At 43.0% G+C, this 27,995-nt stretch overlaps 1 protein-coding gene across 8 annotated transcripts; it reads left to right on the top strand.

The window, feature by feature from the left end:
* The first annotated feature begins 22 nt into the window (after nucleotides 1–22).
* Nucleotides 23–27,950, top strand: B4GALT4 (beta-1,4-galactosyltransferase 4). 8 transcript variants are annotated; one of them, XM_081796583.1, is made up of 9 exons: nucleotides 83–110; nucleotides 3,595–3,707; nucleotides 9,910–10,306; nucleotides 13,576–13,808; nucleotides 16,095–16,282; nucleotides 21,144–21,266; nucleotides 23,357–23,461; nucleotides 26,565–26,663; nucleotides 26,962–27,950. In XM_081796583.1, the coding sequence occupies exons 3-9, from the start codon at nucleotides 10,054–10,056 to the stop codon at nucleotides 27,092–27,094; spliced, it is 1,134 nt and encodes a 377-aa protein (XP_081652709.1). In that variant the 5' UTR covers nucleotides 83–110; nucleotides 3,595–3,707; nucleotides 9,910–10,053; the 3' UTR covers nucleotides 27,095–27,950. The 8 variants fall into 8 exon arrangements, with proteins under 8 accessions (XP_060495899.1, XP_081652709.1, XP_081652711.1 ...); XM_081796586.1 differs by having other exon boundaries at nucleotides 85–110; nucleotides 26,573–26,663; nucleotides 26,962–27,074; XM_060639918.2 differs by lacking the exon at nucleotides 83–110 and adding an exon at nucleotides 129–212.
* The last annotated feature ends 45 nt before the right edge of the window (nucleotides 27,951–27,995 follow it).

Below are 27,995 nucleotides of genomic sequence, written 5' to 3'. Positions count from 1 at the left end.
GGGGGCGGAGCCTGCGCTCGGGAACCTCCTCTGGGGTGGCGGGGGCGGTCCCCATGGGCCCTCATGCCTCCTCCCTTCTCCCGGCGGTGCTGGCCGGGGCCGCGTCTACGGTGAGTGCGCCGAGCCTTGGCTCCGCAGGCGCCCGGGACGCGCAGTCCGGTGCGGAGGGCGGCGGCGGGCTCCTGGTGGGCACCGCCGTGGGGCGCACCGGGGTGGGTACCAATTTGGGTCTGGGCGCGCGGTGGGGCGGACGCAGCGCAGCGGCGCGGCCTGGCTCGGTGGGGCGGTCCTGCCCGAGTCCGAGCGGTGAGGTCGGCCAGGGGGCCTGCGGAGGCCGAGCCTGGCGGGAGGCACCGGCTCAGGTGCGAGCACCTCCGCGGCGCTACCTCTTCTGCCGGCGGGGAAGCCGGGCCAGATGCTGCCAGGTAGGGAGAGGTTCAGGGGTGGTCTCACGAATCTGGGGTCGTCCCCCAGCACGTCTTTCCCCGCGGGCACATCAACGTGAGAAAGCCCCTTCCTCCTTAGAGCCCTCTCTCCCAGGGTTTCTCCTAGGAAACCGATCAGCTGATCCCAGCCTGCGGCCTGCTGGCGCCGGAGAGTTGTGAGAGTCACCTGGCTTTTAAAGTACTTCAGAGACGCCTGCCCGGAGTGGGCTCTGAGGCCATCCCCCGTCTGTCGATCAGTGTCTGTTGATCGGCTTCCATTAGAAGATAAAGGCTGTCTCTAGTTTGAAAAGAGTAGAAAAGTCTAGGAGGATTGGGACTGAGAAAAGGCCTTTGGATTGCTAGCCTTGGAGAGCAGTTACAAAGTGGGTGTGCGCTGGGTTGCATAGTGTTCAAGAGTGGCAGAGGGATGGGGACGTGGAGGTGGCCAGGGCTCAGGAAGCGCTTTGCAGCCCTTTGGTGATCAAAAGGAGGAGCAAGAAGATAGTAATTTGAGGGTTCAGGAGAGGTGTGTGTGTGTGTGTGTGTGTTTTAATTTCTAATTTTTTTTAATTTAAAGGAAGGTAACATGTTAGGGATGCAAGAAAGTCCAGGCATCAGTATTATTCAGGGTCCAGGCTAAGAGACTGGGCTTAAAAAGAGGGGGAGAAGGCTATCCTAGGCCGGAGGGCTGGGCAGGAGTTCTGGAATGTGACTCTAGGGCGAGGAGATAATGCTTGATTGGACCATAGTTTATCTTTTTGGAATTTTATTTTCTGGTTGGCCTTTAACCTCCACGAAATTGCAAAAATGTTCAGGTTCCTGTCTTTGTGCATTATTGGGAGAGAAGATCTATGCCTTGATCAGGTTAGAAACATCTGTTAGAAATATTGACCTGTTTGACCACATAATCTTGGGGGGGGCAGTAAAACTAGCTCTGATATTGTGTTTTATGTGCCACATCAAATAAGTGTTTAGTATCTACTTTAAACTGAGCTAATAATAATGGGTGCTTTTTCCAGAGATGCATGCAAATGATTTGAGCACTAATCATTTCTTTGAAGATCTTTTATTCAGAGTGGAAACATCAAAAGCAAGTCAGTGGCGGGTTTGTTCTCTTTTTTAAGTCGTCAAGGGACAGTGGTTTCTCAAACATACCTAAGTTCCTATTGAAAATATGGAATATGGATGCTCTGACCTCACTTAGACCTTTGAAATAAAAATCTCTGGGAGTAGAGCCTAGGGAAAGGAATTTCAAACAGAGATCACAGGATTTTCTTGTGGCACTGAGAATTATTGACAGCCTCTGAGTTTTTCTTTCAGATTTGGGCTTGTTGGGGCCTCTTTAGAACAGATTTCCTTAAAAGTTATGTGAATGCTGCCAAACTTACAGAGCTGAAGGTTACAGTCTTGTATCTTGTACAACTATCTATTGTGTTACCTATAAATTTTAATGTATTTTGAAGGAAATCTATATAGTCATTGTATTAGAAAAAAAAACGTTTCTGATCACAAAAACCCCACTTAATTTATTTTTTAAGTTTTTGATGTTTGTTTATTTATTTATTTATTTTGGAGGGAGAGAGCATGAATGGGGGAGGGAAAGAGAGAACGGGAGACAGAGAATCTGAAACAGGCTCCAGGCTCCAAGCTGTCAGCACAGAGCCTGATGCAGGGTTTGAACTGTGAGTCATGACCTGAGCCCAAGTTGGACACTTAGCCGACTGAGCCACCTAGGCGCCCCACAAAAACCCCACTTTAGAACAATTAGAACATATGGGAAAAAACAATTTCCCAAATCCTATAATTAACATACAACCACCAGTCATTCTTTCTGACACACACACACACACATACACACACATATATGTGTGTATGTGTGTGTGTGTGTGTGTATATATATATATATATGTAAAAGACATAAATGCACACCATACATTTAGAGAATAACTGGAATTGTATTCTGTGTACATTTTTATATTCTGGTTTTTTTTTCCAGTTTGCTATCATGAGCACCTTCGCATGTAGTTAAGTTTTTTAAACACCTTTTTATAAAAGCATATGTTCTGGCATATGGAGTTACCATAATTAATTAAATCAGCTCTATATCGTTAACATTCTGATTCTTTTCAATTTTTGTTTATTTTTATAATGTTGGCTTGAATATTGTGGTCTGCCTTTCTGATTATTTCCTTAGAATAAATTAAGTGATGGAGTTAAAAGCTATTCGAATGCATTTTAAAATCTCATTTTCACGTATCTTCTCACTACTTTTCCTCACTAGAAGGAAAATTAACATTTGTAAAGGATCTATTGCCTTCTAGGTTCATTCTCTTATTTCAGTGGTTCTCAAATTTTAATGGGTAGAAGAGTCACTTGGGGAACTTGTTAAAAATTCATTTTCCCGGGGGCTGGGTGGCTTAGTCGGTTAATTAAGCGGCTGACTTTGGCTCAGGTCATGATCTCGTGGTCCGTGGTTCAAGCCAAGCATTGGGCTCTGTGCTGACAGCTCAGAGCCTGGAGCCTGCTTCATGTTCTGTGTCTCCCACTCTCTCTCTCTGCCCCTCCCCAACTTGTGCATGTGCCCTCTCTCTCTCTCTCTCTCTCTCTCAAAAATAAACATTAAAACAATTTTTGAATTAAAAAAAAAAATCATTTTCCTGAGTCCCAGGCCCAGCTGTTCTGACCCATTAGCTCTGGAGTAGGGCCCAGCAATCTTCAATTTTAACATTCCCCGCCATATTTGGTAAGAGGCATTCTTGGAACCATGTATGAAACATGCTTTTTAAATAAATAGCAAAACAGACTCAGAAATTTAGGTCACTTGCCGAAAGCCATTCATGCATCTGGTAACAGGATTTGAACTCAGCTCTTTGTGACTTCAGAGCCTTTGTTTTTTCCACTACCTTAGGCCTTCTCAAACCTTCTCATTGGTGTGCCCCTAAGGACTACAGAAAGGGAACTCTGACTGACCCCCCTGCAGGGTTCTCTGGGATACCTGAACTTGACACAGACATACACAATGAATCTCCATTCAAAGCCCCCATCAGAAATTCTTACAGACTCTGTTATGCTGTATAACATTTACTATATAAAACAGCGTCAGTCCTTTGCTAGTTAAATTTACTGCTTGTTTCCTGATTGTTTTGTGGTGACTCTTACCGTGAAACAGTTATTGCAGGACCATCGGGAAGCTCTTGCCTAGAGTGTGAGACACTGCTCCTGTGTGCTCTGTGAATTCCGGATGGAAGGGATGGTCTAAGCAGCAATTCCTTTCAGAATCAGGTGAGAGAGGCACTGCTTTTGAATACTCAATGGCAGAGGAGCAGAAGGCGGTGGGCATGACCGAGAGGAAGTGCCATTTATTAGAGATGGGGCTCATTACTCTTAGAAGAGTGTTGGTGTTAGTTACCTGAGGGGAGCCAGCATGGGGGTGAGCCTTTTTCAGTTTTTAAAACGTTCCCCAAATGGAATTTGAGACCCACTTAATTTTTTCTCTTCTTTATTAATCTTTATTTTTCCTTCTCCTCCTGCCTTCTCATCTGTTTTTAGTAGTAGCCTGGGATTATGGTATGTCCTTATGTATTTCAACTAGTATACTCTAGAAGGTCACTGATTATTTACCAAATTCAGCACCTGCTATGTGTCAGGTCATTTTGAGGTCCAGGAATACAAAAAACAATGGTTCTCTTTGAGAATTAAGTTAACTGCTGTATATTGACTTGGGTTTTGCTCAGTCTCTGACTTTTAAAATTTTAACTTTTAATTTTTAATTAATTTTAGACTTAGAGAGGAGTTGCAAAAATGGTACAGAGAAATCACTCAACCTCCCCTAATATTAGACCATTACATAACCATGGTTCAATTATCAGTACTATTAACTAGACTACAGATTTTATTTGGATTTCATCAATTTTCCTGCTAATAATTTTTTGTTGTTGTTCCCATAGTCTATCCAGGATCTACATTGCATTTAGTTATTTCTCCTTTGTCTTTTCCATCTGAGATAGTTTCTCAGTTTTTCCTTGTCCTTCATTATTTTGACCCTTTTGGAGAGTACTGGTTATTTTGTGGAGTTCAATATATCACTGATTCATGAGGTTGATAGGTCTTAACACTGATGATACTAAACCTGATCACTTAGGGTGAAATCTGTGTTACTCTGCTGTGAAGTTATTGTCTTTCCCTTTGCAACTAATAATTATCTTGGGGGAGATACTTGAGACTATGCAAACTCTGTTTATCCTCAACCTTTCATCCACTAATTTTAATTCTCATTGATGGATCTTGTCTGCAACAATTGTTGCAGTGGTGTTTGCCTAGTGATTTTTTTCTACCTCCTGCTTCCTTATTAATTGAGAGTTTCCTATAAGAAAGAGCTGCCCTTTTTCCTCCCATTTGTTTATTTGGTCATTTGTATCACTGTGGACTCTTCATTGTATTCTGTGGGTTAACATGCAATGCCATCATCATTTTCTTGCTTAAATGCTTACAATTTTGGAGCTTACAATTAGGGGCTCAGGCTCTGAGTTTAAATGGCTTGTGCTTGTAAGTGGCTGTCATCATTTCTATCCCATCCTTACCCCCAACCCAAGGAATCATTGCTTCTTCAGGGTCTGGGCAGCGATCACTTAGCAGCCAGGTAAGGGAGCTATAAATAGAAGAACGAATACCAGAGGCCCAAAGAAGGTAGGACAACATGTGTGCAGACACTCAGCTCTCAGGAACTCTGCAAGAGTAAAACGAGTAGCATAATACCAGCCTTTCCCCTGCTGCTGCTCCAGAGAGGCCTATGGGAGTAGGATCATGTGCCTGGGGCCGTGCCCTGAGAGGCTCTGTGTTTAAAGGACGACCAGATGGGTTTGGAAAACAGCTGGGTTTAGAACTCTGACTTGGCACTCTTGGCAGCTAAATGAAGACCACACCCTTTCTTCTGGTGCATTAATGTTTAGTAAATATTTGTGGACTGCACCTAGTATTCTCCCTCCATCCCCTGTGGTACACAGATGTGTATGTGTAGAGATTCTCCAAAAATGATACCTAGCATAAATGCTGATTTATCTTTAGTTATAGCTTATCTTCCTTGCCAGATTTTTTCTTTCATTATTATGGAAAAGTTCAAGCATACACAAAAGTAGAGAGGAAAGCAAAATGAACCCTTGGGTACCTATCAGCTAATTCAATACATCTCAGTATTTTGTCAGTCTTATTTCATCTATTCCTCCATTTTCAGGGGTGGGGCTGGCATATTTTAAAACAAAAGACTCATTGAAATTTAAGAAAGGATTGAAATAAACTCTAAGTGCAAGGACTATACCTTAATTCTCTTTTCTCCCCTTAGTGCCTAGCACTATGCCTGAAAATAGCTGATGCTCAGAAAAGACTGGTTGAATTGAGAGGGAGGAAAAACCAGTTTTGAAAGCCTCATCATTTTGAACTATAAGACAGACTTCTACAGTCTTGCCCTAAAATAACTTCTTTCACGTTACCTGAATTTATTGCCTACAGTCATGATTTTCCTGTCTGTTTTTTGATTGAAAAAGGAAACTTTTCAAGGGTAGGTTCAAGGTCTGTCAATTACTTAATGTTATTATAAATAAGTCCAGTCTAATGACAGTTCCCTAAACATTAACCTAGAGTTACTTGCCCTAGAAAGAACTTGCTTTTAAAAATCATGATTTGTTTAAATCATAAAGGTAATATATTACCCATTAAAAGAAAAATAGGGGTGCTGGGTGGCTCAGTCGGTTGAGCGTCTGACTTTAGCTCAGGTCATGATCTCGCGGTTTGTGAGTTCGAGCCCCAAGTCAGGCTCTGTGCTGACAGCTCAGAGCCTGGAGCCTGCTTCAGATTCTGTGTCTCTCCTTCTCTCTGCTCCTTCCATGCTCACTCTCTGTCTCTCAATAATAAATAAACGTTAAAAAAGATTAAAAGAAAAATAAATGACAGAGAAATGGAAAATTATCTGGACTTCATAATGTAATTCCAAATTTAACATTATGTTGCTTGGCACCCTGATAAAATTTGAGCATAAATCACATTGGTAAATAGATTTGATTGATAACTATTACATTCCTGGGAATGTACCAGGTGTGTTTGGGTGCAACATCTCGTTAAATTCTTATAGCAACCTTTTAAGATAAGTACATATATATCTTTATGTTTAATAGCTTGATAAAGTTGTTGAGAGGGGTTGCCCTCAGTCACTCAGCTGATAAGCAGGGTGGGCAGGAGATCTCTCTTGAAAGATCTTTGGACCAGTGTTAGAGACCCTTCACACCTCAGATGTTTACTCCCAGGTGCCAAGGAGACCTCACACTTGAGCTTCCTTCGTGCTGGCTCCCTGTACAGTTGGTTTGAGGATAGCACTAAGGCTTGGGAAAAAGGGGAAGTGATTATTTTTAACTAGATCGATGTCTTAAGAAATGGAGTTAGCAGTGAAGGGCTAATTATGAAGTAATCATTAAGAATGGTTCCTTGCTTTTGTAATAAATTTCTTATCTTTGGACAAATTCTGTAGGCTGCAGTTTAGCTATGTTAGTCTGCGATTATTCCCAGCTTGCCACTGCTTGGGTAGGTTTTAAATCTCTCTAAACCAGGGGCACCTGGGTGGCTCAGTCAGTTAAGCGTCCGACTTCGGCTCAGGTCATGATCTCGCGGTCCGTGGGTTCGAGCCCCGCGTCGGTCTCTGTGCTGACAGCTCAGGGCCTGGAGCCTGTTTCGGATTCTGTGTCTCCCTCTTTCTCTGACCCTCCCCTGTTCATGCTCTCTCTCTCTTTCTCTGTGTCTCAAAAATAAATAAATGTTAAAAAAAAAATAAAAAATAAAAAAAATAAATCTCTCTAAACCACTCTTCCTCCCTCTGTAAGAGGAGGGGGTGCTAGACTTGTGTGCTTTCTGCTCGTTTCTGCTTCTAACACTATAGTACCTCTGTGATCAGAAATCTCTTGGCTTGTCAGGGGGCTATCCCTCCATAAGCAGCTTTTAGAAGAGCAGTGTTCTCAGTCTAAACTTTCCAAGATTGAGATGGAAGTGTTGAATCGCTGTATTGTATACCTGAAACTAATATTACACAGTATGTTCACTGGAATTTAAAAAAAAAACCAAAACTTTAAAAAACCACTATTGCCAATTCTAGCAGTTAAGCCTCGTATAGTTGAGTCCCCAAATGTTGTCTGATTGGCCCCAGGAACCTGTAGACTTAACATACAGAAAGCCATGCCAACACAGTCCCAAGGAAAGGGACAGGAGGCTGACAGAGAGAGGGGCTGCCAAAGGGAATTCTGCATATTCTAAGGGTTTGTGTTGGGTGCACCCAGGTACCTAGATGAGGAAAGAGATCGAAATGCCTATGTGAAGGGTGTGTCAGAGGTAGGCTTTGGGCCTGGCCTTGTGGGTTCAGACCCTAGCTCCACCACTTACTAATTGTGTGGTCGAGGGCACGTTCCTTAATCTCCCTTTATTTTTCCCCTCTATAAAATGAGACTAGTGATTCTTACCTTGCAAAGTTGAGAGGCGAAGTAAGTTAATACAAATGATTTCACTTCAGCGCGTGCCATAGAGTAGATGCACAAATCAATCACTCTTATTAGCTGTTATTACTGCCTTCGGCATCATTTCTTATGATGCCTTCACAAGACCCTAAACACAGGCCATAGTGTTTAGTTGCTTCCTGAGTCAAATCTCATTTGTGGCTTGACTCAGGAATCTAATCTTCATTTATAACGTTGAATCTACAGAGAAATGCTTTCTAGGTTTCCTTCAAACTAGCCTAGAGCTAAATTTTTGGAATCCTACCCTTTAGTAACTAGGGGACTATCTCAAGAGGTGCTAAGATTGTTTTGTTTTTATTTTTCACATTGAATTACCACCTAGGGATCCCTATGTCTAATTTTAAAAAACGGACAAAACTCAACAACTAAATTTTCACTATAAAAGGGCAGAAGTATATCATACAAAATTCCAAAAATAGAAAAAAGTACCCTTGGCTAATCCCTACTCTTCATGCAGTTCTCGTTAGCTTTTGGCTAATATTTCTCTCTGGAGTTTTATTTCTGTAGTTTGAGTAGTATCATACAAATGTACAGTTTATTTCTGTTTTTCTTTTATTTAAGATTTGATCATACTTGTTTTCATGTTATTACTTGGCACAGAAAATATTTTGGTCTCCATTTATCCATTTAACTGAGGGCATGTTTGGCTGTGGAGATTATCGCTGCTGTGGCTTTAGCATTTTCTATCCCCTTCTGATAGCACACTTAGAATTTGAGGGCAGATGTGGTTTTGGCAATGCAGAGAACATGTGGCGGGGGGGGATTGCTGGCTGTGTCCTTGGGGGACTTGCCAAGTAGCCTTCATCACCTTAATATGTTCACATGGTCCAGAGTGGGCCATCAGCTTTGTGGCTTCAGAAACTGGATTTTTGTCAAGAACTGAGAGGATAGTGACCTTTCAGAAGTGAGTTCACGCTATTCCACCACATGCTCGTGAAGAATGGCAGTTCATCAGCTGGCAGTGAGATATACAGTATGATAGAGTGGTGCTTGGGGCAGCCACCAGTGTGCCCACCTGTTGGCCATCCTTAGAGTCACTTTATGTAAGTAACAGGACAATAACAACAGTGGTGGTCAGCACGTAGTTGGTGCTCGCTGTGCGTCAGGCATGGGCTACACTTTATGTATTAATACATTAGGCTGTTCAGTCATACAGTAACCTCTCCAGGGAGGTACTGTTTTTATCCCGATTTTACAGGTAAAGAGACTGAAGTTAGTCAAGTGACTGACTTGAGGTGTCATGGCTGATACGTGGTGGAGCTGTAGTTTCTGCCTAAATCCAAACCACTGATCTTAAACACTGCACTGTAGTTCCACCTGTTAGTCTTACAGATTACTGAGCTCCTGTCTTGGCCTTCTCTTATGTTTCTTGCCCTCACCCTCACCTGTTGGGATGTGCCCTGTGCCAGTGCCTCGTTGTGAATGTAACATTTATAGCTGCAACATCCTGGACTTTAATGCCTGTTGTTGAGGAACGTGTTTTTCTAGCTGTCACAGAGAAGAGCTTTTGTCTTTCTCCTTATTTTCTCTTTGAGTCAAAATACAAGATTTTTACATGTTGCTAACCGTCTATTAAAGCTGTGCTAGGAAGGGGCCACTAAAGAAAAAATTGGGGAGCTGTATTTTGGGTCGTGCCCGACTCAGTACTGAGGAGGCTTTCACAGCTTCCTCTTTGCCCTCTCCTCCTGTGTGACATCTGGAAATGCCTTTTCCTCTTGGGTGACAGACAGCCTGGGTGGTAACTCCTGGGATGTATAGTTGGTTGGAACCTTCGACCTCTGAAATCCGATTTTCTGATCTCAAACCCCTCATTGGAGAATTCCCATTCCTGTTAGTCAAGATCCACTGGGAATAGATTTTCAGTTTGCACTGATGTGAATCATTCAGGATAGGATTTCCATGTGAAACAACATGTCTTTGTGATTGCCTTCCAGAGATTGTTGGAGCGGAATTACTGAACAAAAGCAGGCATTGCATCTTCAGTTGTCACCAAGTTTGCCATCAGATTACAAGAGTTGAACTCGAAGCTTCCCCTGCAGTGAAGCGGAGAGAGACATAATCCTCACGTAATAACAGACATGGGCTTCTTCGTGACTTTCCACCTTTCCTACAAGTTCCGGTTACTGTTGCTTTTTCTCTTATGCCTGACAGTGCTTGGGTGGGCCACCAGTAACTACTTTGTGGGTGCTATTCAAGAGATTCCTAAAGCAAAGGATTTCATGGCCAATTTCAACAAGGTCCTAGTCTGGGGGAAGGGAAAAACTCTGACTCAGGAAGCATCCGTGAAAGAAGCAGACCTCAACAACTGCCCTTCTGTGTCTCCATACCTCAGTAAGTTTTTTTTTCTTTTTTTCAAGTGCTATGTAAACTTATTAATTAAATATCACATTTATAGATACAGAAAAGCATAAAAATCAGAAGTGTACAACTTGGTTAAGTTTCACAAAATGAATATACCTGTGTCATCAGTATGTTACATTAAGAACTGGAATCCTGGGGCGCCTGGATGGCTCAGTCAGTTGGGCGTCCGACTTCAGCTCAGGTCACTATCTCGCGGTCCGTGAGTTCGAGCCCCGCGTCGGGCTCTGGGCTGATGGCTCAGAGCCTGGAGCCTGCTTCCGATTCTGTGTCTCCCTCTCTCTCTGCCCCTCCCCTGTTCATGCTCTGTCTCTCTCTGTCTCAAAAATAAATAAACGTTAAAAAAAAAAAAAATGAAAAAAAAAAAAAGAACTGGAATCCTTCTGGAACCCTGGGAGTTCTCGTGCTTCTTTCAGTCATGACCCTTACTTCTAGATTCTAACACCATCCTTTAGATTTTTCCTGTTTTTAAGCTTTACATAATTAGAAACACGATGTGTAATCTTTTGTGTCTGGCTTTTGTTGTTCAACAGTATGTTTGTGAGATGTGTCTATATTGCTGATGTATAGTTTTCCATTATACGAGCATACCCAATTTTATTGTCAAGCCACAGAAGTCTCACATCCACAGGCATGTATTTCGTTCACAAGTCTGCCAGATGAACTGGGGGGTGCATTGATTTAGGCTGGTGGCTCTGCTCCATATGTCTTACCTTTTCCACCTGAGACCAATGAGCTCGCCTGAGGATGTCCTTCTCCTGGCATCCACAGGACATAAGAGCACAGGTGGAGAAATCCACTCATGTCACATCTGTTAGCATTCCCATGGCCAGAAGTATGCAGTCAAGGGACAGGACTGAGTAGGTTTTTCAATGTCATCTTTAGTGTTTATTTCTTAAATATATTGTATGTTCTGATTCCCCTTTGATGTCTTGCCTTTCAGTTTAAATTAACAGTAAATTGGTTTGGGTGCCTGGGTGGCTCAGTCGGTTAAGCGTCCAACTTCAGTTCGGGTCATGAACTCGTGTTTCGTGGGTGCAGGCCTGGCATTGGGCTCTGTGCTGACAGCTCAGAGCCTGGAGCCTGCTTGGGATTCTGTGTCTTTCTCTCTTTCTGCCCTGCTTGCACTCTGCCTCTCTCTCTCTCTCAAAAGTAAATAAACATTAAAAAAATAATAATAATAAATAAGTTAATGGTAAATTGGTTCTATGGAACACATTGATTAGAGAGGAAAAGCTCCACAGCAATATTAGAATCTTTGTGGATTATATGAGACCTCTGATTCTCCAGAACATCAAAGCACTTGTAGTTCTCCAGATACTCCTCTGAGCCTTATACTGTTTCCTCTTTCCAGAATGCCTTTCCTCAATCTCTGTCTGCCTGGTGGATTCCTGTTCATCAAAAATCCAGTTGAGATTCCTTCTGTCTCAGAAAAGTACATACACTAAAGTAGCCCCCCGTGGGGTAGCTTCTTGCTCTTAGCTGAACGAAAACCTGCAGACTCTCTTTCCTCACTGAATCACAGCCTTGTGCTGTGTTTCTACTGGCATACTGCTTCTCTTTACTCAGTCATGGAACAGCCAAAATATCACTCCTGATTACCTGAGGGAAATTGTTCTGCTCACAAGTTACACAAGTTGAGATAGGAAAATGAGGCATTGAACTGCACATCTGACTGTACTGTCTCCCTTGTTCAAAATCCTCACAACATATTGAAGCAATTAAAGTTTTCATAAAAATACATGGGCCATGACATAATACTGAGGAAGTACCTGGATTAAGAAGGTGACAAAAGTAGTGATGAAGTAACATGGGCCATTAGTGACCCAAGAAGAAACAAAATTGGAGAAGATCCCAAGGGAGTGGTAGGGAGACTAATAGTGAATGGAAGCAGGCTCTAGAAGGGTAGGGCACCTGAAAAGTTAAGACAATGAGAAAGTGAGCAAGGGGACTAGCTTATATCAGAATTGTCGCATGGGGCTCTTTCAGGGGCCAAGAATAGAGGCGTGGGTTAACTCACATGGTGGGGCTTGATAACAGGCTACATGGGAAGCCATCTCAACAGCCACATCATCATCTTCCGGCTGCTCTACGGCCTGGCAGCAGCTCTGGTAGCTTGCTTTCACATCACTCCCTTTCTTACTGTTTGTTTTTAGGGCATTTCTGCCTGCCAACTCCATGTGTCACATCTTCAGGAAAGGCTCTTTCCTAGAGGCTGGTTGTTGTCTGTAGGTGGCTGGAAGCAGTTATTTGCCCTTGGTGCCATTAGGCCTAGTCTTTCAGCCACTTCACGGACACTGGAGCCTGGTCTAAGCAGCCGTGGCCAGGACAGCAGTGGTCACATGGAGCAAGGCGTGGTGACTTACACATTGGAGGGGGCTGTGACTGCTTTGTTCAGGAGAGGACGGCACAACATGCAAGCATCTTGAGATGTTATGGCCCGGCCAGTATATATGGAGTTAAAAAAAAGCGTGGCTGAGTTCTCTATCCAAAGCTCTGCCTCTTCTCTTACCAGTCAGTATTCCCTGTTAATTCAGATTGAGGAGGAGGGCCAGTGTCTTCAGCCTGATCTGTAAAGCCTTGCATGAGGTCGGTTCCCATGGGTGGCGCTGGGTTTCATCCAGTTAGGCTGTGTCCAGACTCGCTGAGCAAATGCTCCACTGGGATGTCTGCTACCATGCACAATGGGAGAATTGTGATGTTGCACATACATGTTACTGCTGGGTTAGGCAGGAGGCTAGTTGCTATTTCCTTTCATGGTTTTTACCTTCAGGGAGCTAGGATAGCTCCCAGGAGCTCATGGAAAGAATGGGAAAATGGCCTTGACCATGAGCTTGATTCCATGGAATGCTCTTGAGTTTTAATTTTGAGAAGGAAAAGGGGATTGAGCAAATTTGAAGTTATTCAGTCTAGCCCTGATCTTGGCTCTTGACCATGGTCAGTGGGACAGATGTATCTCCTCTGTACGGATGAATCACAGACCCAGAGTTGGTTACCCCGCCACAAGAGAATGCTCTCATATGTCATTTACTTGCTTTTGCAGAAAATACCCTGGGTCACATGACTCTAGTTATAGTTCATGACCAAAAGAGGCTTTAAAGTAATAATAATAAAAGCTGACACTCATGGTCCTCACTGTGTGCTGGGCAGTGTTCTAAGGGCTTTAGGTCAGTGCTCATATAACCCTATCAGCCCTTGATGAGACAGCTACTGTTCTTTCCTGTGTCCTGTTTTTATTGTAGGGGGCCAAAACAAGCTCGTTTTCAAACCAGATCTCACTCTGGAAGAAGTGGAGGCAAAAAATCCCAAAGTGCACAGAGGCCGGTATCACCCCGAGGAATGTAAGGCTTCCCAGCGGGTCGCCATCCTCATTCCACACCGGAACCGAGAGAAACACCTGCTGTACCTGCTCGAACACCTCCATCCCTTCTTACAGAGGCAGCAGCTGGACTATGGCATCTACGTCATCCACCAGGTGAGTGTGGGGGGCACACCCAGGCTCTGCCCTCCCAGTCCTCCTCTCTGTGAGGAGAGACCGAGGGACTTGGCCCTCTGGGTATCTTAGGTAAAAGGAGCACCAAACTGTCACCAAAGAAAAGGTCTCCTACCTCATTTATCCATGAAAGGAGTAAAGGAAATTCTTGTCTCAGAGTGTGGAATAATCAGACTAAGTGCTGGGAATTTTACTGCCTCTGATGTGAACCTCTGGAGGAAGTCTGGTTTGTTTTATTTTTGTCTGTGTGAGTCCTTCTGTGTTAGCCAATGACTGCCCAAAGATTTTCTCCTGAGATTTACCTTATATTTCCTCCTGCAGCTGCTATACACTGCACGATGAGATGCTGGAATTTTTCATTATTGAGCATCGCTATTCAGTGGGGATCTAGGCAGGGGATCCTACAGATTACTGGGTTAATAGCCATGGAGTTCTAGGACTGTTTCCTCCCTTCTGACTATAACTTTTATTATATAAAACATTTTATGTTTCGTTTTCGCTTTCTCAACTCAGGTATTAGGCTTCCAGAGGACAATTTAGTAGGTATACAGTAAGTGATAAGTGTAGGCTGCTTTTGAAGAATTTAGCTCTAAGTAGAGTGGCTGATGAAAGATGCCTGTATTTGGTATTAATGTTCATTGAAAAAAAAAATAAGATATCCACTTAAATATCCGTGTCTAGCTCCCCCAAATTGTCCCAGACCATCCAAATAATTTCCCCTCAAATCCTTACAGATGACAAGAATGCAAAATCATTAACTGCATGCTTCATATTCAAAATCATTAACTGCATTTTATAACCAGCAGTATTTGTTTTAGGACAACTTTCGACAAATCAGAAGATGCAGTTCTGCAGTGTATACTTTTTAATAACCAGGGGCCATTTTTTAGGATTTGAAACAAAATTTTACTATTGGTTTATGCTTATTTTTCTTTTTAACATTGTTAGTCATTCTCCATCCTTACTCAGGACACCAACCCCCAATATACAGTATTTTGTGACTAGAAAAAATATGTGTGCTTTGTTATTCTTTTCAGGAAAATACTGTGGTAACTTGAGAATTGCCTGTACTTCTGTTATGATAAACTGTTTATTAAACTGGAATTTATTCATAAGGAATTTGATCCAAATAGCCATAAAAAATTAATTCCGTAAAATCTTTTTCATACTACATAGCTTTGTTCATATTATTGTTTGAATTGTGTTCTCTTCTTACCCAGTGATGAATCCCTTTCCATGAGGTTACTATGAGGATTACCTTCTGCCATTAAATGTTAATGTTTGTTTATTTTTGAGAGTGAGAGAGACAATGTAAGCTGGGGAGGGGCAGAGAGGAGACAAAGAATCTGAAGCCGGCTCCAGGATCGGGAGCTGTCAGCACAGAGCCTGATGTGGGGCTCGAACTCACGGACCGTGAGATCATGACCTCAGCTGAAGTTGGACGCTTAACTGACTGAGCCACCCCTCACCCCAATAACTTCTGTTTATAGGTCCAGATTTCTTGTTTTTTTGTTTTTTTGTTTTTGTTTTTCTGGCAAGCTGTGTCTCTTAGAAGCTTAGTGCAAATTTGTTACATAGGGTAAGATTGGATTAGCTAGAAGTTAAACAGTAAAGCAATGATGGTAATTGGCATGACTACCATGTAAGAAGGTTTATGGTTTTATGTGGAATAAATGTATGTTTTTAAAAAATTTTTTTTGAGTTATTTTTATTTGTATTTTAAAAGTATGACCTTTTAAAAAATTGTGGTGAAATATACATGAAATTTAGTATCTTAACTTTTTTTTTTTTTTTTTGGATCAAACCATTTTATTGAGGGGCTTCAAGGCAAGGTTGATGGGCTGGGAGAACAGTGAAATCTGACACCCTGAGCCCTGCCGGAATCTCCCCAGGTTCACAGTCACTAAAAGTGCATCTTAACTGTTTTTAAGCATACAGTTCAGTAGTGTGAAGTATATTCACAGTATTGTGTAACCACTCTCTAGAAATTACTCACCTTGCAAAACTGAAACTCTATACGCATTAAACAGCAACTGTCCATTTCAAGGCATGTTTATAGCTTTTAGAATGTAAATGTATATGAAAAAAAAACAAACACACAAGCAAGTGGTCATTTATGATCACATCTACTCTGTTAGATCTTCATGTCACAAGTATATTCTTGTGCTTTGGAAAGAATAATTCCAGCTCTTGCCTCTGAACTGAAGAGAGGCATGGTGTGAAACCTTATCTCCGGAGCTTTTCAAGTTTTAATTTCTGTATCTATAGGCTGGAAGTAAAAAGTTTAATCGAGCCAAACTCTTGAATGTGGGCTATCTAGAAGCTCTCAAGGATGAAAACTGGGACTGCTTTATTTTCCACGATGTGGACCTGGTCCCCGAGAACGACTTGAACATTTATAAGTGTGAGGAGCAGCCCAAGCATCTGGTGGTTGGCCGGAACAGCACTGGGTACAGGTAAGCAGTACGGTGGCTCTGCCCAGGGCTTGCGTAGGCGGAGAAACTCGCTCTGTTGTCATCAAAGCTGTGGGGGGCGTAGTGTCCAGACTATTATAGAAAAATAAAGAACAGGAAAAATGGTCCAGGACGTATCACTTAGAGTTCAAAACAGGAATTATACCAACCCTGGCAGAGGATGAAAGAGGAAGGGAAAGAACAGGATAGGGAAGGCAATCCAGGCATTGCAAATGAGGGCCAGCCCCGCCCACGGCGCCCCCATGGTGCAGCTTTCACAAGCAAGTCCACACTGAGTAGGTGTCCCTGACTTCCCCTTCTAGCAGGCAACGAGAGCATGCCCCTTTGGTCAACGTTTAGGCCTCTGTTGTGAAACTGACTCTTCTTTTCAGACTGTGACATCTTCCCAGGGTTCTGAGGGAGAGTGGGGAAGGGCATATCCACTGAATAGTCTGTTCAGGGGCAGGACACCCAGGACAAGTTCCTCACTCTCACAACCACTGTGAGAATTGCTTAGACACCATCATTTCTATCTTCGTTTCCATCCCCTCCACCTCTGAGCAGACACATAGCTTCTGTTCAGCCTTACTGACTTTGAACCCAAGCCCCATGTACACTTGGGATATAAACAAATGCCTAGAATAAGCCACAATGGGTGAGCACACAAGGTCTTTAAGAAACACTTACGGAAGGGTCTAAAGCTCTTCCCCAGAGAACATGGCACCTTCATCTTGTGCAACAGTGGGAGTTTCCCAGCTTCCAAGACGTGGAAGCAAGAGAGAACATGGCGTGGTTTTGGGGGGAAACGCAGGTAGTTCATTCGGGCTGGAAAATGAATGTCTGGGATGGTGGAGGGAGGAGAGGCAAGAGATGAGGGTAGGCAGATTATGCAGGCCTCGTTCAGTCTGCTGAGGAAGTTGGATTTCCTGTGGAAGGGACTGGGGGGCATCTGACCCATGGTTACAGCTGCAGAATGACAGGAGAAAGCTCATTGCTGGCCTTTAGTGTATTGAGTGGAGCGAGGCAGAGGGGAGAAGCTGGGAGAGGAGATGCCATGCTCCTGAATTAGGCAGGGATAGTGGGGCCAGAGGGCAGGGGAGGGGTCTGGAAGAGAATCACAGGATTTTTTTCCTTTGAGGAATTATATCCTGATTCTTACCTGGACGTTTTGTTTTCTGGTCTCCTAGAGCCACCTCTGCATGGAAGAAAGCAGCTTATTATGTCGGGGTACCTTGGCATTTTCAGAAGCATGTCAACCATCTGCGTAAAATTAATAAGCTATCACCATGTATATAACACAGAATACCTGTACTTTGACCCTTTCATAGGGTCCAATTCTTTCTGAACATCTGTGACAAGACATTATAATCACACAAGATTGTTTTCGTTGTTTATTTCAGAGTGTAGCTACACGGGATTGTTTAAAGGCTTTCTGTTGGGATTCTAGATTTTTTTTTTTAAGCCAGACCTCAAGAATCTGAATTCTTGGGCTTTTCTGCTGGAAATAAATTTTCAGCAAAACTTCAGTGCCACAATCAGATGCTACTTACTCTAAAAACAGCCCCTGTATGAATCTTGATGTTTTGATTTGTTCTTGTAACTGGCCAGACATTTCTTTTATAACTAGATATCAGAGAGCCTTTGTCGTCTTTGAGTAACTGGCAGGGTTTTCTTAATAGGAATCAGGTGATTGAATGTGTCTTCTCTTCTGATCTGGATGTAAGAAGTTCTGAGCCAAACCCATGGCTTTCTTTCAGAAGCTGAGAGAAGAATCTATCTGTAGATCAGAGTTCTAATATATTTCCCATGTTAATCTTCTGTTCTGATTTAAGTTTTCCTCTGGTCCTGGTTGTTTGTTATTTACATTTTTCTACTTCTTTATATGAATCATGTAAACCGCCTCATCTTCTGGGGCCAGAGAGAGGTGAATGCAAGTAATGTAGGAATTGCTCTTATCTCCGCTTACCTACTTCTTACCTTTGTTACTTTGGGCAAAGCCCCTCTATTTGCCTGGAGGGCAGGTGGGGTTGAAGGTAGCTAAGTGTCTTCTCCCTGCTGGTCACTACGTTTCACTGAGTCACAGAGCTTAAAACCCCACGCACTTTAGCTTTAATCATTGTTACCACAGCCCCATGAGGAGAAGTACAAGAAGTTTTTACCCTGCAGAGGGAAGAACTTGAAGTAATTTGCCCTGTCTCAGACTCTGATGAGGCCAGATATAAATCTTGTTTATCCTACTGACTATGGATCAGTGATGAAGCCCTGGACCAGCCTGTGGGAAATTTTACTGCCAAGAATTCCTTTGGTACCTGCCTGCTTTCTTCAAGGACTCTACTGTTATTTTATGACGATGTTTTCCCTACCGTTGGGCCTTACAGCCCTTTAAAAAAAAAAAAAAAACTGTTCCAAGGCCAATTTAATATTTAAGCTTTTCCTGGTAAGAAGAAAAACCAAAAGCAAAGATCAATAAACACGTAGACGTTAGCCATCTAAGAAACAGCTGGGAAACTAAGAGTTCCTTAAACCTTTCTTACGGCACCTCCCACTGCATCTGCACTGCTTTCTGGGTGCTCCCAGACAGCCCTCCTTTGTGTCTCTCTCCACTTTTCCTCATGGAGTTCTGACCACCAAGAGTTTCCCCATTTTCCTACCTATCTGAATCCTCCCAGACCCACCTGCTGGCCCCCTGATGCACGGCATCTCCTTCCTCAGAACGCTGATGAAGTTTGCCTCTTGTGTTAGACTATAAGCTCTTTGAGGGCAGGGCCTACCTGTTACAGCATCTAGCCAGCGGTTTTGCACACAGTGGATAGTGGTTATTTAATACATCACTCCCAAATCAGTGATGCTGGTTCTCTTCTGGTGACCCATTGTTGGTGCTTGGCAGGTTGTGCCTGGGCAGTGATGCTGCTCCATGTCCTGATGAAGCTGCTGGTCTCAGGTCCTTAATCCCTTGTCAGAGTCCAGTGGCCATGGCTTCAAGTCACTGCAGTGGGTGTCTTGGCCAGTAACAGCTGCTTTCGGAGCCCTGCATTCCTTTTGTTTACTTTAGGTTGTTGTAATACCATTTTCTAGAATTTTAGGTTGAGGGGTTATAAGTAAATCTATTCCCCTGTGGGTTAAACAGGGCCTCCCCATCTATACTCAGAACATAGAAATAGCTGAATTACAAATTGGCTTTTGGGACTGACTCCACCTGTTAGATAGCAATGCCTATGTGTTTATTGATCTTTCCTTTTGTTTGTTTTTTAAAGTTTATTTTTATTTATTTTGAGAGAGAGAGAGTGCAAGCGGGGGAGGGAGATAAGAGACAGAGGGAGAGACAGAATCCCTAGCTATCTGCTGATAGCACAGAGCCCGATGTGGGGCTCTATCTCACAAATGTGAGACCATGACCTGAGCCAAAATCAAGGGTTGGATGCTTAACCTACTGAGTTGCCCAGGTGCTCTGCAAAGCAGAAATATTTAATTGGTCCTGGAATACTTTGAAGTGAAGTTAATTAAAGTTAGAAATTCTCCATATATTCATACCTTTTTATTTAGTAACATCAAAGTTATTAAGCTGCCCTCATTTGCATTTCTGAATTGTTACAGTGTGATATTCAGGGGTTATCTTTATTTCTCAGATATGCTAATTTGTGTGCCAATAATCCATAAGAGTCCGTATGACTGGGAGGTGCTCTCTGACCTCTCAAGGTCCTTCTTGACCTCTTCTCCCTTCCCTTTTTCTTATCGTATCCACATAGCTCCACTCTGTACTCTCTTATCACCTACTATGTTGTCTTCAGGCCTTGTCTCCTACTCCTGCCCCTTCAGCTACTGCCTCTTGACATCTTAGTTCCAAAGCCGTATCTGTAGCCACTCTTCTCTTTTGAACTTGAACCCTATATCCTTTTGCCCACTAGCAAAAGCACTAGGGGTATCTCAAATTCAGCTTATCCAAAACATAATTCACTGTCTTCCTCTTATTGTTCTGTGTACTCTTTTTTTTTTTTTAACTTTTTTTTTTTTACATCTATTTATTTTTGAGAGACAGAGAGACAGAGCACAAGTGGGGGAGGGGCAGAGAAAAAGGGAGACACAGAACCCAAAGCAGGCTCCAGGCTTTGAGCTGTCAGCACAGAGCCCAATGCGGGGCTCGGACCCACACACCGTGAGATCATGACCTGAGCCAAAGTCGGATGCTTAACCGACTGAGCCACCCAGGCACCCCTCTATTTTTTTTTTTTTTAAAGACTGTGTCATCTACCTTGTTACCCAAGCCAGAAACCTCAGGATTGTTGAGGTGCCTTGGCTTCTCCACCACGCAGACAATGAGATGGAGATTTGCATGCAGAGAAGTGGAGTTTGCATACAAAGTGTGTGCAGGAGCTGTGTCCTCTCTACCTGACCCCCGCCAAAAAAAAAAAAAAAAAGTAAAAATAAAAAAACAGTACATTCATCATGGCATTCATTCATGCTGAACCTGGAGGCTGCCTCAGAATCCTTAACCCCATGCCTTTGGCAGCCATTACTATTCACTGGATTGGCACGTGAGATGAAATCTGTTGTTCACCCTGATGTCGTGCTGCACATTTACAGGTACCTCTGTAGACCTCCACACACAAACATTCACAGTAACAGGTGGATAGCACTTTGCTTAGTGAGCGGACGTGAGCACTTACGTCGACAGGAAAGAAGGGCAGACAGGGAAGGCCAGGAACATTGGGGGAGGTGGATGTCAAGTAGGAGTGGATGGATGAAAGTGCATGGTCCTCAGACCGTTCCTAGAATGCCAGGCCTGAAATAGAGATTTCTGAAGAGTGTGTGGAGAACAGATGGCCTTGTGCTAATGTTACCTTCTCTCTGCTCTCTTTTGCTCCAGGTTACGTTACAATGGATATTTTGGGGGTGTTACTGCCCTAAGCAGAGAGCAATTTTTCAAGGTGAATGGATTCTCTAACAACTACTGGGGATGGGGAGGCGAAGACGATGACCTCAGACTCAGGTGAACAACAGGGATAGGTCCCCTTCATGGGGCTCTGCTGTCTATCAGTGGTGGCTCTGGAAACCCTCATTTGTGGATAGTTCCTCTAGATGCCAGTCCAGCAGGTCATAAGGCCGTGGAGTCCGGCTTAAAAGGGGGCAGGGGGCAGGGGGCAGGGGGAGGGCGGGATGGCCCAAATTGCCGTTCGCCATTGGCAGTTCAGAAATGATGGAGGGTCGTTTGTTTCTGGCTCGCGGGTGTTTAGAGACCAGAAGTGTCGATGGGGGTTTCTGCGGACTTGGTGGGTATTACTTACAGAGACAGGGTCCAGAACTCTGCAAAACTGCAATTTGAGGAAAGTGGCCAGAGAGCCTATTGTAAGCCTGTAGCTTTTCTTTTTTTTTTAATGTTTATTTAGTTTTGAGAGAGAGAGAGAGAGAGAGACAGACCCTGAGTGGGGGAGGGGCAGAGAGAGAGAGGGAGACACAGAGTCTGCAACAGCTGTCAGCTCAGAGCCTGATGCGGGGCTCGAACTCGGGAACTACAAGATCATGACCTAGGCCAAAGTCTGATGCTTAACCAACTGAGCCACCCAGACACTCCTATAAGCCTGTGCTTTTGACCAGACACCAGGGAATCCTGGCACAGTTCTCAATTTCCAGAGCAGAGAATGCCAACAGCCTGTGAGGAGTGGCACACCCAGGATCAGACCAAGATTCCCTTTCACCCTTATGCATTAGCCAGCCCCCCACACTGGGAGCAACTGCTGGCCTGACACCCCAGCCAGACTCAGGGCTGCTGGCATTACCCTCAGGTTCTCTTGCACTACTTTCTGCTCTGGGGGCTCAAAGGGAGTATGTCTGGACTCTTCTCTCAGCTCCCCCCTCCCTGCCAAACTTGGGTTTTGTGACCCAGTCTTATCCCTAGCTCCCAAGAATAAGTATTCAGTAGCCTCAATTGAGGCGAGTATCCTCAGACTTCTAATAATAAGGCTTTTGGGGCTACTGGGAGACCCTCTTTCCTCCTACTGTTGCCTCTTAGAAAGGACATTTCTTTTTTATTTTATTTTATTTTTTAATGTTTCTTTATTTTTGAGAGAGACAGAGACAGAATGCGAGTGGGTTAGGGGCAGAGAGAGAGGGAGACAGAAGCAGAAGCAGGCTCCAGGCTCTGAGCTGTCAGCCCAGAGCCCAACATGGGGCTCGAACTCATGAGCTGTGAGATCATGACCTGAGCCGAAGTCGGATGCTCAACCGACTGAGCCACCCAGGTGCCCCTCTGAAGGACATTTCTTAGCTGGGGTTCTGAAGTAATAGATGTGTGACTGCCAGAACTGCCCCAGTGCTTTAGTGTGAAGGAGCCAGGGCTCCATGTTGGTCTTGCTCCCATGTCTCGGCTGAGAGTCTCTGGAATGTTTCTGGCGGGAGAGAATGGATTTCCCTCACCACAGGCTCCATAGGAATGGTCATAGTGATGGGCATCAGTACTTTAAGGCCCGGCCCATTGGCAGCCTGTGTGGCTGTGGCTTATGAAGTAAACACAGGGCACCTGATAGATTTCTGGGCAAGAGTAGCAAGGACTAGAGGTAAACAGTATCCCTCATGTTCCCCAAATCATTTCACTGTCCAGATGGGATGACTAATAGAATCTTGCATGTATTATGTGACTTCACTATCTTCTTGATCCTCCTCAGCTTCAAGGCAGGGGGGAGACCCCAGTTTTGCTTTCATTTGAGAAGAACATCATGGTCTCCAGAGTTGTTCTTGACTAATAACTATGAATAAACCAATGACTTGAACATAAAAGTTTCCTGAGGTGTTTTAGAAAATGACAAACTGTAAATTGACACCTCCCCTTTGTACCCCAATAATAAAGGTTAAATGTGATTCTTTTATAGACTTGCTGCCTGAGGCCGGATGTTAAAAGATTGCTTTTTTTTAATATCCTAATTTTAATATTCTAATATCCTAATAATCAAGCTCTGTGTGACTGTGTGTGTGTGTGTGTGTGTACATATATGTAAATTTTTGCAAATGATTCTTCTTAAGTATCTAGTGGTAGATGAAGTGGGATAGACTTTTTTTAAAAAAACACTTCTATTATTCTTCTAGGGTTGAGCTTCATAGAATGAAAATAATCCGACCAATGCCTAATGTGGGTAAATATACAATGATCTTCCACACTAGAGACAGAGGCAATGAGGTGAATATAGAACGGTAAGTCCTGGATTCATATGGCTGGCAGGCTACCTGCTTAGTTTCTTCTGTCAGTGAGGTCTGCTGAATTCAATCAGATGAGCCAGTTTCTTTTGTTCAAAGCTTTTTATTAAGGCAGTTTTCAAACAGACACAAAAGTAGAGGGAGTGGTATATGGAACCCTCATGTGCCCCATTCCTAGCTGCGACAGTTACCAACTCACATCCTCTCTCCCTTCTCCTGCTTTTTCTTCCTCCCTCGCTAGATTATTTATAAGCAAATCTGATATCACAGCATATCCTGTGTAAATACTTCAGTATGTATCCTTAAATATAAGAAGTCTTAAAGAAACCAGTATACCTAAAATGAAACCAGTATACCTCAAATGAAATTAACAGTACTTCTTTAATATCATCAAATATCCACTTAGTGTTTGGATTTCCTTGATCGTCTCATAATTTTTTTTCCCTTAACCGTTGGTTTATTCACATCAGAATCTAGACACAATCCACACATTGCATTTGGATGATCTCTCTGAAATCTCTCAGTCTGTAGATTACCTCTCTACTACCTTTTGCCTGCTGCATTTTATTTGTTGAACAAATCAGGTCATTTGTCTCCTGCAATTTTATACCTTGTGGATTTTGTGACTTGCATCCTGGTGGTATAACTTCATATGTGCCTCTGACCTCTATATTCCCTTGTAAGCTGGGAGTTGGATCTGGAGGCTTGAACAGAGTGCAGTACTGTTCAGGGTTAGAACACTTCATCAATGATGTCACATCTCTCTTCTTGTATCACAACTGGAAGATATGATGGCTTGTTGGTTCTTTGTGATATTAAGATTGATCTGTGGATTTAGGTGCTACCAGTCCCATCCAGGTTCCCCATCAGTCTTTCACCTGATGATTTTATCAGCCATCGGTGCTCATTGAATATATTTATTATTCCATTGGGAATCATAAAATTCTGATATTCTATCATGCCTTCTGCATTTATTAGATTTTTCTGCAAAGAAGGCCTTGCCTTCATCTGTTTGAGTATGCCAAGGTATGGTTCTTATAGAAAAGGCAGATAAAGGGAAAGAATCAGTGCTGATTTTTCAAAATGATGACTTGATGTTCCCTAGCATCCTTCAGGATGTAGTTAATATTCTTTTCAATGCTCAGTTTATCTCATTGTTGGCAAGTGGAATCTTCTTCAGGCTGACTCCTGAGTCCTTTGACATAACTACACTAGTTTTGAGAGCTCCCTTACCTGTGCTCCTATGTGATGAGCTGTTCTAGGCTTACCATATACTTTTCTTGCCCCAGGAATTAGACTTTTCACCCAGGAACCTGACAGATAAGTCAGTTCTTTATGGGACTGTAGTTGAAGAATCTACAGTTCTTTGTTCTGATATTTTCTTCTACATTTTAAAACAATATTAGGGGTGACTGGGTGGCTTAGTCAGTTAAGCGTCTGACTGCAGCTCAGGTCATGATCTCATGGTTTGTGGGTTCAAGCCCCATGTCGGGCTCTGTGCTGACAGCTCAGAGCCTGGAGCCTGCTTCGGATTCTGTGTCTTCCTCTCTCTCTGTCCATCCCTCGCTTACACTCAGTCTCTGTCTCAAAAATAAATAATAAACATTAAAAAAACAGTATTAAAATATTATAGGGCTTTGTTAGAGCTTATACTTTAAAACAATATTAAAAGGCTTTTGGGGCGCCTGGGTGGCGCAGTCGGTTAAGCGTCCGACTTCAGCCAGGTCACGATCTCACGGTCCGTGAGTTCGAGCCCCGCGTCAGGCTCTGGGCTGATGGCTCAGAGCCTGGAGCCTGTTTCCGATTCTGTGTCTCCCTCTCTCTCTGTCCCTCCCCCGTTCATGCTCTGTCTCTCTCTGTCCCAAAAATAAATAAACGTTGAAAAAAAAAAAAAATAAAATAAAACAATATTAAAAGGCTTTTAATGGAACTTGGGTGTATTATGCTAAGTGAAATAAGTCCGAGAAAGACAAATATGATTTCATTCATATATGGAATTTAAGATACAAAACAGATGAACATAAGGGGAGCAAAAATAATATGAAAACAGAGAGAGACAAACCATAAGAGACTCTTAAAAACAGAGAACAAGCTGAGGTTGTTGGCAGGGCGTTGGGTGGGGGGTGGGCTAAAGGGGTGGTGGGCATTAAGGAGGGCACTTGTTAGGATGAGCACTGGGTGTTGTATATAAGTGATGAATCACTAAATTCTCCTGGAATCATTATTACACTATATGTTAACTGCCTTGGATTTAAATTAAAAAAAAATAAAAATTAAAAAAAAAAAAGGCTTTTAGCCCATGTGTTAGAATCTGCAACTTTAACAAAACAGCTACTTCTGTTTTCCATGCGTCTTTCTAGTCTTTGTCCATAGAGGTGCATTTTTCTCTTTAAATTAAGAAAAAATTAATTATGGAATAGATGCAAAATAATACTTACAAATTGTCTGAAAAGTGTGAAGATTCTTGGTACCATGAACAGTGGTAGTGCCCACCACCCAAATTATATTTGTTACCTGTGACCCACCCCCCCCATACCCATTTCCTTCCCCCAACCCAAGAGGTCACACTTTCCTGAATTTTTGTGATTATTACTTGTGATAATGATCGTTATTTCTGCTGTTTCTTTGTTGTTGTTGTCGTTGTTGTTGTTGTTTTTCCAGAGGTGTGTATCCCTGTAAAAAAGATTGTTTAGTTTTATATGTTTTTCAACTTCATACAAGTGAAATCATACTGTATTATTTTTCTCTGACCTTACTTAGCTCATTGTGTTTCTGATCTCTGTCCACATTGATACTGTCACCAAAACGTTTTGCTCTTCACCCCAAATTCCTAGAGACCAATTCAGCTCACCACCTGCTCCACTCCCCACATCCCCGGGCTCCTGCCATGCAATTGCTGCTGCTTCTTGAAGCGCATCCTGCTGCTTTGCATGTCTCTGCATCTTCATGGGATGATGACCCTGCCTGGTTGTCCTTTCCTGCACCTTTCTCCTAAGCCTCAGTCATGTCTACTTTCTCCGCGCCCCCTCCCCAGACTCCTTCATGAAGTCAGGTTCTGCTTCATTCATCCTCTTCTACATATATCCTGATTTTGTTTGAGACTCTTAGGAGAGGTGTGTACCCTCCTGCCTACAGACAGCACTATGGGAGGATTCATAGATACCCTGAAGCTTAGCCAAGGACCTGTTAGCAATGGATGGTGCGTATTGCATTGTGCCCGTGTTACTTGTGCGTCCTTCTGTCCTGTAGACTGGGTGCATTGACTCTTCCCATCATGGGCCCCTAGGGTCTTAACATGAGGTCTGACACGTGAACACATGGCTATCATTGGTGTCCTGTTACTTTAGATGGGGAAAATTAACTTTTTGCAGCAGGAAATCCAGATGGTACGATAATTGACAAAGATGTTTTTGTCAAATTTGGGGGCAGGGCAAAAAGCAATGGAAATATATGTTAAATTCTTGCATTACCATTTACACTGTTCTTTTTATCTTTAGGATGAAGCTCTTACATCAGGTGTCACAAGTCTGGAGAACAGATGGGTTGACTAGTTGTATTTATAAATTACTCTCTGTGGATTATAATCCTTTATATACCAACATCACGGTGGATTTCTGGTCTGGTGCATGACGTGACCTTGGATCTTCTGGTGACATTCGGAAGAACTGAATATTTTATTGCAGTAATTTTGGACTAGACACATTCGGAAGAACTGAATATTTCATTGCAATAATTTTGGGCTAGAGACCAATAATTTTCGGACTAGTAGCACACATTAAGAACTTGTTGCAGCTAATTATCGAGCTGAACTTTTTCTTTTTGTATTTTCTTAGCAGAGCTCCAAGTAATATGGGATGTAAAACAATTGGAAGAAGACAGCTTTCTTGGTTGTTTTCCCCCTGAGGGTTAAATCTTGTAATACAGATACTTGAAGGACTGAGTATAAAAGGACTATTCAAAGAATACCATGAAGCCTAGCTACTTGAGAACTTGGATTGAAGGATATTTAAGTTTGGGCTAAGAAAGCCCACAGGAAATAGGATTGCTGAATGTCTCAGAGAACCAGAATTGTTCTCATCTGTGGTAGAAAGGTACGAAGAAGTCTACCTGTTATTCATTTATCCTGCACGCTCCTCTGAAGAGCTGGGCCCCAGGTGGGAAGAAGGCCTCAGAAGAGAGGAGAGAGGTGAAGAATCAAGATGCGGTGAACTTGAGGATGAATGGCTGGGAGGAGGACAGTGATGGAGAAGCAGCCACAGTTGTGCCGGTCACTGCTGCTGCTCCCTGTCCTGGGGGTCACCTGCCCAGACATGTCTTCCCAGGAATAGCCCAGCAGGGAACACATTATCTACTAGTTTTTAAAGTATTTTTGTAAAAATGATTTTGTACGTGTAGGATATGAATTAGCTGTTTACAAATTACATATTAACTCATAATAGATCGAAAGTACCTCTGTAGTAAAATATGGAAAAGCTTTTGGTGCCTAGTCTTGGTTTGTCACTGTTGTTTGAGGCCTGTAGATGTGTTTATT

This window comes from Panthera onca, chromosome C2 (genome assembly GCF_046562875.1).
Source record: "Panthera onca isolate mPanOnc1 chromosome C2, mPanOnc1 haplotype 2, whole genome shotgun sequence".
Lineage (NCBI taxonomy): Eukaryota > Metazoa > Chordata > Mammalia > Carnivora > Felidae > Panthera > Panthera onca.
Note: the sequence above shows the minus strand (reverse complement) of the source record. Positions and strands in the feature narration are given on the sequence as shown.

Bases quoted from the DNA above. Each gene is read 5' to 3' on its own strand.
- B4GALT4 (XM_060639916.3), top strand. From the start codon at position 10,054: ATGGGCTTCTTCGTGACTTTCCACCTTTCCTACAAGTTCCGGTTACTG. The intron at 13,809-16,094 runs GTGAGTGTGGGG...CTGTATCTATAG, and splicing joins GCATCTACGTCATCCACCAG to GCTGGAAGTAAAAAGTTTAA. The intron at 21,267-23,356 runs GTGAACAACAGG...TTATTCTTCTAG, and splicing joins GACGATGACCTCAGACTCAG to GGTTGAGCTTCATAGAATGA.